Source organism: Microtus ochrogaster, chromosome 5, assembly GCF_000317375.1.
Source record: "Microtus ochrogaster isolate Prairie Vole_2 chromosome 5, MicOch1.0, whole genome shotgun sequence".
Classification (NCBI taxonomy): domain Eukaryota; kingdom Metazoa; phylum Chordata; class Mammalia; order Rodentia; family Cricetidae; genus Microtus; species Microtus ochrogaster.
In genome coordinates, this window is record NC_022012.1 from 90,965,144 (window position 1) to 90,979,935 (window position 14,792).

The following is a 14,792-nucleotide window of genomic DNA, read 5'->3' on the forward strand; positions in this document are numbered from 1 at the left end:
ATGGGTATATACATACGTACACATACATACATACGTATACACACGTACATATACATGCTTATAAAGAGAGAAGCTTCACATGGGTATATACATACATACATATACGTCCTTATAAAGATACACTTCAAACACGAAAGGGAAATCCCTTCTTGATGATTGGGAATGAACTTTCCCTTGGCAGTTTGTGTGTCCCCTGAGGTGTCGTAGGATCTTTTGTTCTTTAAGGCCCCACCAGAAACAGGCAGTAATGAGATGTGTTCTGCAGAATGTGCTCACACAGAATTAATCGTAGCTGGAAAGGTTCTTGTTCAAATCTCATGAAAGAATATCAGGATATGTAAATGTTTCTTTTTGAGAAGAATTGATTCTCCTTGTGAAATACAACTTTTCAGTGGGATTAACCACGAAACCACTTCCTGCCTAGTCGTGGTCTCCCCCACAGGCTAGTGAGCAGCTCTAGTGCCACGAGGTCAGAAACCCTTGTACCGCCCTCTGGCCGTGACAGAGCATATTGACATCTTTAGTTTGGGGGGGTTGCTGGGGTATGTTATAGTGGAGGTTTTTTAAAGCTATTCTTTATAGCAGTACAATTTATATACTAATAACAGTAATAGAATTGTGTGACATAGTTTCAAACAGAAGAAATTGGGAGATAGTTCAGGTTACCCAACCCCTCCCTGCATTCTATATTGTTTAAAAATCATTTTTTCATAAGTGACTTTATGGGACATATGGAGTTGTAACTGGACACGCCTAATTCCTGTTTTACTCTGTGTTTTGTAGCTGGGGGTGGAATCCTGGGCGGGGTCTGCCATCAACTGCTCCCCAGGCTCCACCTCTTCCTCTTGATTTCTTTATCCTGAAATCCCTCGGTCACCATCACAGATGCTCTGTTCTGTAGATGGCTTTGGGTTATGTCTGTCTCGTAATTCCATCTGGAAATTTTCTCCTTAGGACTGTGAGAAGCCAGGGAGTTCCTGTCTGACAGTGCACTGCAACCTTAGCGCTCTGCCTAGAGAGGAGAGCCGCACACTCGACCTGTACATGCTGCTGAACACAGAAATACTGAAGAAGGTGAGTCCCTTCAGCCCACCTATTGGGGTTACCCGGAACCCCTGGGATCAGTTCCCCACTACACTCAGGCTACTCCTCGTCAGCCTTTTCTGTCAAGAAATAGCAAGAGCTGTTTTAGGCATATGGGCCAAAATCATGAATGTCACAATCTCTTGGCATTGTAACATATTATGATCATGTATAAAATCAGGCTTGAGACTGTTCATTAACTTATGAAACAGCAAACTCTCAATGTTATGAATAAGTTGATTTTGTGTTGGGCTATCCATGTTCATAGCTACATTGGGGTGTGTGTGGCACAGATACACATGTTAATTAAGTCATTTATAACCAATCAACTCTACCAGCAGCCTTAAGGCAATATTCAAATGCAGGGCATGACTGTGTTTCCCGTGTCACTCACTTGTCCCCAGAGCGATGGCACTGGCAGTGACGACCACTCAGCCATCTCTTCTCTGTCTGTCCCATGGCTGCTGCTTGGCCTTCAGTCACAGGGGCTGAGCATAACTGTGGTTATTCGGTATTTCTCTCTAGTGATCAGTGATGTACAGGCTATGGCCTGTGCATGACCCCCAACACTCCCTCACAAAATTAATTAATTCACTAATTAAATATAAAATAACTAGAGGATACATGAAACCAAAATTATAAAACTGTTAAATTGCTAGAAGATTTTATGAAACAGAAATATTCTTGTGGATGACAATCCTCCCATACTTACCAAGGACCACATCCCAGTAACTGCTGTTGAATCAGCCAAACCAGTGGAGCCCTAGGCAAGGGAGGGGACAGCTCTGGGAGGCTTGTTCTCCAGCAGAAACTTAGGTCCAGAGTGCAGCTTGTGGCAAGACTGTCTTGGGAGCCACGTGCCCCACACCCCACTCCTGCTGCCTCGGAATCTGAAACAGTATTTCGGGCTTGGTCCTTAACATGGTGTCTTTAGGAGGTTGACCAGATGGTCTCTGGGCCATTGGGTCTCCCTGTGGACTTGGGCCATTGGGTCTCCCTGTGGATTTGGGGCAACAAAGACCTTGTGGCTGGCCTTGGCCAAGAGTTGTGTTTATTTTCCTTTGACCTCAAAGTCTGACTCCAGACAAGGGAATTTGAGGTTTTATTTTTTTAACCTCAACTAGTTTTCATTTGAAATGTTGGGTTTGGTTTTTTAAATCATCAGAGGATAGGATTTCTTTGGAAGTGTCCCTAGAGCCTTCTTCACAGCCACCAGGGGCCTGCTGTATGCCAGCCCTTCATCTGTGTGGCCTTTAACCCAACCGTCATTATCATCGTTACTATCTAAGGTGGTGATAACGATGATTCATAATATAAAACACAGTATCGGAGGACGACTTTATGGCTCAGTGGGTAAAGGCACTTGCGGCCAAGCCTGTCTACCTGTCTTCCATCCCCACAGTCTACATGATGCAAGCAGAAAACTGACCAATGAAAGTTGTTTATTGACCTCTCCTGTAGGCCATGGCTGCACATGACCCCCAGCATACCCACACTAATTATGTAGTTAATTCAGTGTAAGATGAACAGAGGATACAGGAAACCAAATTTGGAAAACTATTAAATTGCTGGAAGATTTTATGAAACAGAAATATTCTGAGTGACCATCCTCCAGTGAGTAAAAATGTATTTTTACTAAGGAGGAGGTAATAAGAAGAAAAAATATGGGGGAGCTAGAGAGATAACTCAGCAGTTAAGTGCACTGACTGTTCTTCCAGAGGACCTGACAGAGCTCAGTTCCCAGCACACACATGGCAACTCACAGCTGCCTGTAACTCCAGCTGCAGGTGAGCCAGCACCCTCTTCTGGCCTCTGCAGGTACCTGCACTCATGTGCACTTACACACACAATATACATAATTAGCACTAATTTTTTAATAGCAATGTTAGATTTGACCAGTACATCTGTGGCTCTGCAGTTCAAGTGGAGCTCACATGCTGGAGCTCAGCACTTCTGGTCTGTCTGGAAATACCACATTAAATGTTTATAAAACTCTTAAGCTGCGTTTAAAAGGACAATAATTTTTGCAGGTAAAGCACAACATCAACAGCCCCCTTGTGCTGCTGCAGGGTGCTCTTTGTGGTTTCCTGAGTGATGAGCAAAGGGTCCCCTTGGAACTTACATCTAGAGAGAGAGACCTTTGTTGCTTCCTTGTACATTTAGCCAGTGTAGGTCGAAGTTGGCAGCTGATCCTGAGACGTCCTTCACCCATTATTCTGTTAGTATCACAGAGAGCATGGCACTGAGTGTCAGTGGCCTAGAGGCTTGAAAAGTTCAAGGGCATAGTGCTTAGGTTCCCCTCTGGTGAGGGCCTCCTGCTACATGGTCGCACAACAGGGGGTGCCTCACATCATGAGAGCCCAGGTCACTCCTCGTCTTCAGAAACTGACACCACAGCAGTGTCACAGACTTTTCCAGAGATATCTCACATGCGCGCGCGCACGCGCGCACACACACACACACACACACACACACACACACACACATTCAGGGCTGCCAGAAGCTTAGCCCTGAATTCCACACGCATATGCCTCCAGGGATTACATTTCTGACCTTAGTGACTTCCTCCTGTGACAGAGGAACTCAGTCAGAGCAGCTGGAGACACTAAAGACATCTGGCGGGCAGAGCCCAGCCATCCTGCAGGGACAGCGAGGGGACTCCACAGTCAGCGTCCACTGTCCTGAGGCCCGAGTTTTGCCAACCCACATCCATCTCTGTACTGGCTTTGGAGTCATGTGCTTGTTATCTGGATTGTGGCTTTGAAACTGAGCCTATAGCAAGGCTTCCAACTGTTTCTGCCCACAGGCAGTGTCTCCGAGGTCCCCCTTTTTCCCCTTAGACCTGATTTATAAACTGGGTGTTTATCTCCCACACCCCACCCCACCATCATTCCATTGGGTACCCCTCTATGAATGTTCAATGGCTTTGGCCTCCAGAGAGCTTCCTTCAAGAGCAAAGAAAGAGTTAAGGATAACTAAACCTTCATGGTTTTGAGGACTGTGGTCAGGGCAAGACGATGACTAGAAAATGGGAATCAGATGCCTTCTGGGGAATGCCAGGCTGGGATTTGTTGCACACAATTAAACAGCTTTATTTACCCTCTACTCGTTGTGAACATGTCAGTATCAATCACCAGCTATCTGGCCCTCACCCCTCGGAAACCGCAGCACGCAGGCTTGCATGTGTGCCTTACTGACAAATGCAGACTCCGCTGTGCCCTCCACCATCCAAAGGGATTCTCAGGAGAGGCCGGAAGCCTATGTCTTTGTGGGTACCGGTGATGGGAGGCTGCTAGTTGCGTGATGGAATGTACTTGGGATCTTCATGGAACCCTGAGAGCTCAGCTCTTCATAGGCCCTCTCGTGGGCAAATCATTCTCTAGGTCGTTTGAAAAGAGTCTCATGAACTGTGCCATTTCTTCCACAGGACAGCTCCTCTGTCATCCAGTTCATGGCTCGTGCCAAGGTGAAGGTGGACCCTGCCCTGAGAGTGGTGGAAATAGCCAATGGGAACGCAGAAGAGACTCTGGTGAGTTCACTGCCCTGGAACAGCTCTCCTCGGAGGATTGGGGTCTTGGAGCTGGGACCTGAGGGGAAAGAAATTCTCTAAGCCAAGATGAAGGGTTTGTGGTAGACCCAAAGCCCTGCCTGCTCTGGCTCCTAGGGCCCCCTGGAAGGCCTCATGGGTCCATTGCTCTGTTAACTTAGCACGCCGTTGGTATGCGAGAGTTTCTTGTAGTGATGGGCCAAAGGAAAAACTGTCTGGAAATGTCCTCAATAGGGCTTAGAGTTCTACTCTGAAGCCAGGGCTATTTTTATCTCTCCTTAGCCCTTCCCTGAAATCTCTTCTGCTCCCCTGCCTATGCTGTTCCATGGATAAACCCTGGGGGTGAGGGGAGCTTAGGAAACAATTGTTTGCTTGTCTTACAAAGGCCATGTCACAGTGCCAAGACCTAGAACCTCTTTAACGCGCTCCCCCTTCTTCCCTGCTCTCCTTAAAGTTGTCAGGCCTCAGAGTAGACAGGGAACCTCCAGTGTCTGGTGAGGGAGACACTGGACAGCAGTGAGACCTTGGAAATCTGCATTTTTTTCTTGTTCCTAGGGAGGGAAGGGTCAGCGCTGTTTGACACCCTCCTAAGTCCAGTCCCAGGAGAGCAGGCAGGGAAGACAGCCAATGCCCTGCCCTGCTGAGGAGCCCTACAACCTGCTGCTCTTCAGATTCCCTCCCTTGAATTTTACATTCTCTCAGGGGAGACTTGCCCTCTCTTGGAGAATTTGTTGTTGCTGTAACAAACTTAAGAAGTGAATTCTCGAGGTATTATGTACTTGCACAGAGAAAGACTGTTAACTTATTTTCTAGTCACACAGAGATGCACCATTTCTTAATATTGGCGCTTGAAGGGCTAGGATGATGGCTCAGTCAGGAAAATATTTGCTGTATGAAGACGATGAATTCAAGTTCTGGTCCCCAGCACCCATGTAAGAAGCCAGACATGGCAGTAAGTGCCTGTAGTCCTAGCACTGGGAAGTGCTGGGGCTTCATGGCCAGCCAATCTAGCTAAAGCAGTGAGCCCAGTAACATCCCAATCCTCTTCTCTTCCCAGCAAGTTTATCACGAGAATGTCAGCCAGTCTGAGATGTCTAAATGCACAGGTTGACAGCACTCACGAGGGGTCAGCCATCCCAGGGAAGGTGTCAGTCCTGACCGCTTTTCAAATGGACAAGTTGCCCAGAATGAAACTCAAGTCCTCCACGGCTTGCGCTCAGTTCTTCTGGAGGGTCAGATATTTGGGGTTGGCTCTCGTCTCTTTTTTTTGCTGCGCTCTGACCACTTAGCAGCTGGCTTAGCGCTGCACCTGAGAGGCAAGCGAGAGAGTTGTGGGCCCTGCTGGCTGTCACAGTGCTGGTTAAAGATTATCTAGAGGGAAACACATGCCCAATCATTCTGCCAATAGGAATGATTCACAGGTGTGTAGCAGGCCAAGTAACTTGTGTGGGTGGAGAGAGAGTTCTGGATATGTTGTCTTTGCCCACACAGCATCGTGTTGTGGGACTCAAGTCCTTGACTCTCCTGTTGTGAGGGCTGTGGTGATATTCTCTCTATCAAGTGTTGGCAAGAAGCTGTTGTTGTTTTTTTTTTTTCTCATGGTTCCAGAAGGGAGAGGAAGGAACACACAGTGAGACCCCAAGAGAGCCCTTCTCAAAGGTCCTCCCACCACGGCCTTTGTGGTCCAGAAGCTAAGATTCCATTCTGCACTGTGTTCTCAACTTTCCTAGTAGGGGAAAGAATCTTCTCTGAGGAGGAAGACTTCTGGTTTTAGAAGAAGTACATTTTTTCCCCCGCGTAATCTTCTAAGCATCCGGCTCCTCTCAACCACCCATCTGAAGTGGGTTTCCACAGAGGCTGCCCAGCAAGCTTAAATCACGTGAAATTTCACAGCCTCTCAGATTAGACACCAATCACTGTGGCCTTGGACCGATGAGGAAATGTGTCTGTGTCTGATGTCCAGCAGGGTGTAGGTAAAAGGAGGAAGAACACAGTCTGGTGTTTTTAACCATAAACAGCACACGTGATGATGAGTTAGGAAGATCAATTAATTGCTTTTCCTTGTGTTATCTCCCCCACCCCACCCCGCAACCCCAGTGCTGGGCGTCAAGGCCGGGGCCTTTAACACATCTGGCAAGAGGTCTACCCCAAGGTCCATCCTTGGTCTGCGTGTCTTTTATTTTTATGTCCTGATGCACTAATGCATTACAGGGCATCTGTCGGTCACTAGAAGTATGTAGTAGATTTCTTGAGGACTTGTTCCTTAATGAATCCATCAGAGATGTTTACTCTTTATTACTTTCCTATTGCTGTGATAAGACATCTCTCCTAAGGCAACTTATAAAAGAGGGAGTTTATTTGTGGCTTACCATGTTGAAGGGTGAGTCTGTGAACATCACGGTGGGAGCATGGCAGCAGGCAGGGGGGCATGGCGCTGGAGCAGCAGCTCAGAGCTCACATCTTCATCCACAACCACGAGGCAGAGAGATAACTGGGAACAGCATAGCCTTTTGAAACCTCAAAGCCCACCTCCAACGACACACCTCCTCCCCCAGGGCCATTCCTTCTAATCCTTCCCAAACAGTTCTAACAATTGAGGACGAAGTATTCGAACATATGAGTGCCATTTTCATTCAAACCACCACAGTCAGCCAGAAGTAACATCCGAGATCAACTTCAATGGCATTTACCTGGTTTCAGGCAGTCTTTAGCCTGGGGACCTTGGTGGGGTCTCAATGACCACAAGGTCAAAGGGTTGATTGTGAGGAGCCAATAACATGTTGACTTTTATATTCAACTCAATCCAACTTACTTTCTGGGGAGCGAGTTGGGGCAAGAGAGAAAAGTTAGAGAAAAAGGTAAAAGCAGTAGTTGGGGTCCACAAAGATTTTGGCATAGTTGTGTGTGTCCTGGGAAACTCCCCATCAGGAGCAGGAATTCGCTTAGTGGGGAGGGGTACATGAGCTCCCTTATCCATGCTGTCTCTCTCCACAGTTCATTCCTAGTCAGCCACAATCTGAAATACTAGTAGAAAATTTCAGACGCAATCAATAAGTACCATTATACAATATTGTCATATTTTTCCTATCTTATAGTTTGTTATTATTGCTAGTCTCCTACTGTTATAAATTAAGTTCCAGGGTGACTGTAGAGTTAATATTGGTGGGGTTTACACTAACCACAAAAATCCCCTGGGGTCTTAGAAAACGCTTTCTCAGGGGAGAGCTCTGGAGGGAGTGAAAATAGGAATACATTCTGGAGACACCTAACGCTATCCGTGAGACAGAAAAAAGGCACTAAAAGACCAAAGAGAGTTAGAGACGTCCCCCGCCCTAGGAGTTTACCTCCAAAGCCAACAGCTGAAGCAAAAGACTCAAGAACTGTGTTGGTTAGTGTTCTGTTTGGTTGGTTTCTGTCAACTGAGCACAAGCTAGAGTCATCTGAGAAGAGGGAACCTCAATTGGAAAAATGCCTCCGTTAGATTGGTCTATCGGGGCATCTTTTTTATTGGTGATTGATGTGACAGAAACTAGCCCATCATGAACAATGCTGATGGACCTAGGTGATGTAAGAAAGCAGTCTGAACAAGCCTGGAGGCACACTCCACCATGGTCTCTGCCTCAGTCCTGCCTTGAATTCCTGCTCTAACATCACCATGGCGGGCTATAAGATGAACTAAATCCATCCCTACCCAACTTTGGATCGTGGTGTTTTGACACATCAATAGAAAGCAAACTAAGACATACCCCTTACTTTGTGAAGATTTATGTTATTATTTCCAATGGTGTGTGTATATCACATACATATGGATGCCCATGGAGGCCAGAGGCATTAGATCCTCTGGAGCTGAATTTATAGGCAGTTTTAGGCTGCTTAGTATAGATGCTAGGAATCAAACCTGGGTCCTGCTCAAGAGCGATGCTTGCTCTTAACTGCTGAGCCATCTCTCTGACCCCAAGTACCCCGTACTTTTAAGGATACTAGGCAATAAAGGAGGCTGGAGATTCCACCAATGTAAACTAAAAGACTATAGAATTGTTAGTTATTGGAGGTATCACCCCAAATTCTCTTCCTCTGTATGTGAGGCTGACATGCTTTCTCACTTGCGTTCTTGGGATCTGCATATGATAGGGTGTTGGATGACCATGCCATGGAGTGTGTACCACACTGCCACCTTGAGGACAGAGGCAGAAACCTACTTTCCCGCTTTGACAGAAGCAGAGTGGGCTAGAATTTGGCTTATCTGAGAGCTCTTGGAATTGCCGGGAGAACCAGACTGTGGGGGTGTGAGAGGAATCAGGAAACCTGACAAGCCAGGGCCGTGCTGAGTCCAGCCACAGGAAGGACTCAGTGCCCTGGGCTCTGGGACCAGCTCTTGTCACCTGTTGCTCTGGGGTCAGGCACGAGCATCTCACCAGCTAAGGCTGGAACTCTGTACCTGGGGACCAGGTCACTGGTGTTGTCAGCTGCTCTGGCAGGGACAGGAGCCCGTCTTTCCCTGTGACTCATTGCCTGGGGAGGAGAGCCAACAGTGGGCCACAGATAGTGACCGTAGTCCCCTCCGGCATGCTTCAGGTGTCATGAAGGGCAGTAACAAGTCAGCCACGCTTGCATGTGAGCAAGCGGCATTGTTCAGACACTTGGAGCACTTGTCAGTGGGAACTTCCTGGGCAAGTGGCCATCCTAATGAAAGAGCATGAGGCCTCGTCCAAAGATGACTGGCAGGCTGTGGACGCCTTTCAAGAACTAATGTGAGTTGGGTGTGGTGACAGACCTGAAGTCCTAGAACTCGGGTGGCAGAAGCAGAGGACCTTGAATCTGAGGCCAGCCTTGGCTACATAGCAAGATCCCGTCTGAAAACAAAACAACAGAATGTTCTAGAATAAGCAATGCTTCCTGGCCAGTATGATGGGAAATGCATTTGGAGCCTTTTGTCTTCTTCATGGAGCCTTGTGTTCCTCCTGCATGTGGAGATATGGATCATTAATTCAGAATAATCCCTAGAAAATCCACTGTCCCCTTCCATGTGAGAACCACTAAAGCCCCTTCCTCTGGGGAACGAAGGAGTCTGTGGCTTGGGGAGAACACAATTGATTAGCTCTCGATCTCGCACTGACTGAGACCAGGGTGGCATCTGGAGTGCTGGACTCACAGCCTGGATGCCTCTTTCCCTCTGCCTCGTAACCTCTCAGTCAACGTCGGTAAGGTGCCCAGCCACTCCGGATGAATCCACTGAGACAAAGGCAGGGGTGTTTGATATGACGAGAAATGACTGGCTTGCTTTAAGTTATTTGTTTAAACTGTGAGGATCTGCAGAGTCCAGCCAGCTCCTGTGCCCTGGACCCTGATCTCCTCTTCCCAAATGGGGTCTTCCCCGCTCAGGTTAGGTCAGACCCCGGAAGGAAGCCTCCTTCCTGTATCCCGTGTGCATGCCTGAATAAACCTGCCCTGCCAGATCAGTCAGGACAGCACATTCCGGCGACCCGTGCTCTGAACCCGTCCTTTCAGGTCAGGCCTGGATTCTGGCTTTTTCCTTCCTGCCTCCCCTTAGGAATCAGAAACTCCCAAATCCGCATCCTAACTCAGTAACTTGGAGATCAGCTAAGCTCCAAGCCTCAGTTTTCTTGACTCTGACATGGGAAGGCTGCTTTCTGTTTCCCTGCAGTTGTTGGAAGGCTTCAACACCACCAGTGAGAAGTCTCTAGAAGGGTCTAGAAGGGAGACTCAGAGGTTAAGAACACTTACTGCTTTTGCAGAGGATCTGAGTTCAATTTCCAGCCCCCACATCAGGTGGCTTACTACGACCTACAACTCCAGCTTGAGGGGACGTGTTGCTCTCTCCTGGCTCCCTCAGGCACTTGCATGCAAGGTGCACACACAGACAACCAGGCACGGCTGCATACACATAATTATGCCCTCTATACTGTGAACCTCAGTTATGCTATGATTTATTGCCACCCCTCCTGTACCATCCTCTTTACCCAAAATCCCTGTGGGAGAATCAAGCACTGAGAAAACTCCAAGTGTCCTTTGCCAGACACACAAGTGAGATTTTCCAGTCACTTAATCAGTTGGTGACTATATCTGAGGGTTTGCTAAGGGGTAGGTGCTGTGTGTGCCAGGCACTGGAGACAGAACGAGGGAGGAGGTGGGCACAGCCATACCACCCACCCTGGGGCTGGCTATGGGACAACAAGGATGTCACCAACAAGGAAACTAACAAGGGCTTTGTTTCCACTGAGCCATTCTGAACAGAGCAGAATGGGGTTAAGGCCTGGGAGCAGAGAGGAGTGAGCTTGCTCAGAGGGAGGAAGTGTCCTGGCTCATGAGCAGAAAGCTGCATGAGGACCAGATGGTGTGGCCTATTTAAGCCACCAAAGACAGGAGACAAGATTCAGGACAAAGGTAGGGTCCATACCACTTACTACCAGTGGCAGTAAAGGAAAGCTATCTGAAGTTCTGTTTGCAGCAGGGAATTATGTGGAATGGTATATAGTCTTTATTTTTTTAAATATTTATTTTTATTTTATGTGTATGGTGGTTTGAAAGAAAATTTCCCCATAGGGAGTGACACTATTAGGAGGTGTGGCCTTGTTGGAATAGGTGTGGCCTGGTTGGAGGAAGTGTGTCAGTATGGAGACTGGCCTTGATGTCTCCTGTGCTCAAGCTATGCCCAATGTGGGATACAGTTCACTTCCTGTGACCTTTGGATCAAGATGTAGAACTCTCAGCTCCTTCTCCAGCACCATGTCTGCCTGCATGCCACCATGAAAATGATGGACTAAACCCCTGAAATTGTACACCAGCCTGAATTAAGTGTTTGTAAGTTGCCATTGTCATGGTGACTCTTCACAGCAATAGAAACTCTAAGACAAGGTGTATACATGTTTGTATGTAAGCTGCCATGCGGGAGCTGGGAACGGGATCCTCTGGAAGAATGACAAGTGCTCTTTAATCTACTGAACGACGTTTCAGGTCCATTTAAGATTTTTATTGCATTATTTATTGTGTGTGCATATATATGAATAGGCATACCTATGCCACAGTGTCCCTGCAGAGATCAGATGACAGTGTGTGGGAGTTGGTTCTCCTTCACCGTGTGGGGTCCAGGGATCCAGTTCAGGTCTCCAGGCTTGATTGCAAGCTCACCAGCCCTGATGCACATGGTTTAAAGTCATAGACTGCGCTGTGGATGCTGCGTTCACAGGGATAAGGGTGAGGATGAGGAGCTGATTAGACGGGCAACGCTCTCCCTTGGCACTAGCAACACTGGTAGGGGAGACGGAAGTGAGCAATGTGTGTTAAGGCTAGGGAGTATGTGGTGTGTCCATCCTGACCAACGATGAGTCTAATGCCGTCTTGTGTGGTGTGCCCACATGGTCAGTAGTTAGGAGCGGCCATCATCATGTAAGAGATGACCAAGAAAGTGTGAGCCAAACCAATGGGGAGCCCCACCCACACTGTGAACCAGTGGCTTCCAGCCTCCATCACAATTATCAGCACAGCCGTTTAAAGGACAGGATCCATTTCCACATAGAAATGTGCTTTGGTTGACTCAGGAGTGGGGTGTCTGGGACTCCCCCAGGATCCTTGGTCCCCAAGGAAACCACGGCCGTGGAGGATAATGTTTTAAAGGAGCAAGATGTCCAGCCCACCACAGCCTTTCACTGACCATCAGTTATCTCCTTCAAGATGTCCAGAGCCCCATCTGGATAGACACACATGTGCACACACATGCACACGTGTGTACATGCACTGTTACAGACAAGCTGGACTTTCTAAGTAACAGGCAAGAATCAGTCCGGGTGATATATAGCTGACCCTCTCCCTCAGAAGCAACCTGTGTCTGTGGTGGCCTTGGGAGCGCACCGCACTCAGATTTAGTGGTCAGTTAATTGCAGAACTCTTCCCCCTGTGGCCTCGTCTCTGTCCAAGCCACAGATATGCAGTCAGGAGGAGAATTGAGAGTGAAGGATAGAGCCCCGTGGTAGAGTGCTTGCCCTTATGTTCAGGACCCTCTATTCAATCCCCAGCCAGAGGCAGGGCAGTCCTCACCCTCTAGGGTTTCTGCATAGCAACAGACCCTTGTCCCCGTAAAAGAGTCTTGTCCTCCAGGAATAAGCTATGGGAGGCTGCTCTGGAAGTTATGAGTGTATCCATGAGGATGGAAGTAACTTCTGTCTGACCAAAACTGCAAGCCCCAAGCGCATCTTCCTGTGGACCACTGGCCAGATTTGCGTGTGACTCACTCATCCAGTTTCCGCATACTTCCCCATCTTCATGGAGTCTTTTGTTGAGCCCGCTTTGCCCTCCCGCTGACTCCCTAAGCAGTGGGTCTCTTCACTTACAGTCCCAATGCCTTTGTTCAGGAGTCACCGTGTTTTTAATTTGTTAAAATGCCATGCGTCAGGAGAGAGAGATGGCTCAGTGGTTAAGAACGCTGCCTTCTCTTTCATTCCCAGCACCCACATGGCAACTCACAACCATCTAAAGCTCCAATTCCAGGGTACCCAATGCCCTCTCTGGTCTGCAAGGGCACCTAGCATTTAAATAGTGCCAGACATGCATGCAGGCAAAATGCCCATATGCTAACAAATAAATGGATAAAATGTTTAAGTTGCACATCAGTCCTGGTGTGGTCGTTTATACCTGTAATCCTAGCCGTTAGGAGACTGACACAGGTGGATTGTGCTGTGAATTCAAGGCCAGGCTGGACTGTATGGTAAGTTCCAGGCCAGCTTGGGCTATGGAATAGGACACTATTTCAAAAACATAAATACATACCTGTACATATACACACACGCTACACATTTATACATATATACGCATGCACAGAGACTAATATAATTTATAGAGCAGTTTTCATTTTTAATAGTTTGTGCTGTTCTGCTTCATGGCTAGCCGTCATTTGGCTAACCTGTTGTGCTTTCCTTAGACACTGAGGGTAATTCTGATTCTGTCCGTGGGAGTGATTCTGCAGTCAGCATCTTCCAGGTCTCTTGTTTAAATTGTGTTTTCTTTAGTGTGTGTGTGTGTGTGTGTGTGTGTGTGTGTGTGTGTGTGTGTGCATGTGTGCATGTGTCTGTGTGCATGTGTGGAAGTCAGAGGACAGCTTTTGGGAGTTGGTTTCCTCCGTCCACCAAGTGAACCCCAGAAACCACACTGAGGTTGTCATGTCTGGCAGCCAGTCTCTTTACCCCCTGGGGCATCTCACCAGCCCAACATCTCTGAGCACAACTTTTTGTCTGGAGATTGTATTTCTGCCTTTGATCATGTTTTTAAGGGCAGGATTGGCAGGTCGAATGGTGTGGGCGTATTTAAGACAAGCAATTACAGAGCCTGTCACACAACCAGGGCGGAAGGGCATTCCAAGGAGTGAAAACAAAGAGTCAGGGACCTCAGGGAGGATGAGACTAGCTAGCTGGGTTGTGAATCTGTGACCTGGGAGGAGTTGGGAAGGAAGGTAACCAGACTGTTCCGGCTCCGTGTCCTGAATTAGACACTCAGAGCGAAGCGGAGCCATCGACAGAGTGAGGTGACAGAAGTGTCATGTCAGGACCTACGTTCTTAGAGAACAAATTCAGTGGCAGGAGGACTCTGGGAGGGGCCTGGCACTGTGCCTGTGATGGCGGAGCCTGAACTGGGGCAATATCAGGCTTGGAAAAGTGGAAAGGAGGAATGTCTTAGAGAGGCATGGTCTGGGCCACTGGCTCCTGAGTGGTAGAGTTATGGGCTGTGGTCAGTGTGTCTCCACGTTGTGCTCTGTACGTTGTGGGCTGTGGTCAGTGTGTCTCCATACTGTACTTTGTACATTGTGGGCTGTGGTCAGTGTGTCTCCATGCTGTGCTGTGTACATTGTGAGCCGTGGTCAGTGTTTCTCCATGCTGTGCCCTGTACATTGTGAGCTGTGGTCAGTGTGTTTCCATGCTGTGCTCTGTACATTGTGGGCTGTGGTCAGTGTATCTCCATGCTGTGCTCTGTACGTTGTGGGCTGTGGTTAGTGTGTCTCCATGCTGTGCTGTGTACATTGAGAGCTGTGGTCAGTGTGTCTCCATGCTGTGCTCTGTACATTGAGAGCTGTGGTCAGTGTTTCTCCATGCTGTGCCCTGTACATTGTGAGCTGTGGTCAGTGTTTCTCCACGTTGTGCCTTGTACGTTGTGG

At 48.0% G+C, this 14,792-nt stretch overlaps 1 protein-coding gene across 1 annotated transcript in view; it reads left to right on the top strand.

Annotated features, from left to right (window-relative positions):
* Itga9 (integrin subunit alpha 9) overlaps positions 1-14,792 on the top strand; it is a 304,511-nt gene that overhangs the window by 273,280 nt on the left and 16,439 nt on the right. Inside the window, exons 27-28 of the mRNA XM_013346639.2 lie at positions 955-1,074; positions 4,511-4,612. Coding sequence (XP_013202093.2) covers positions 955-1,074; positions 4,511-4,612 — 222 coding nt within the window. The remainder of the gene's footprint in view (positions 1-954; positions 1,075-4,510; positions 4,613-14,792) is intronic.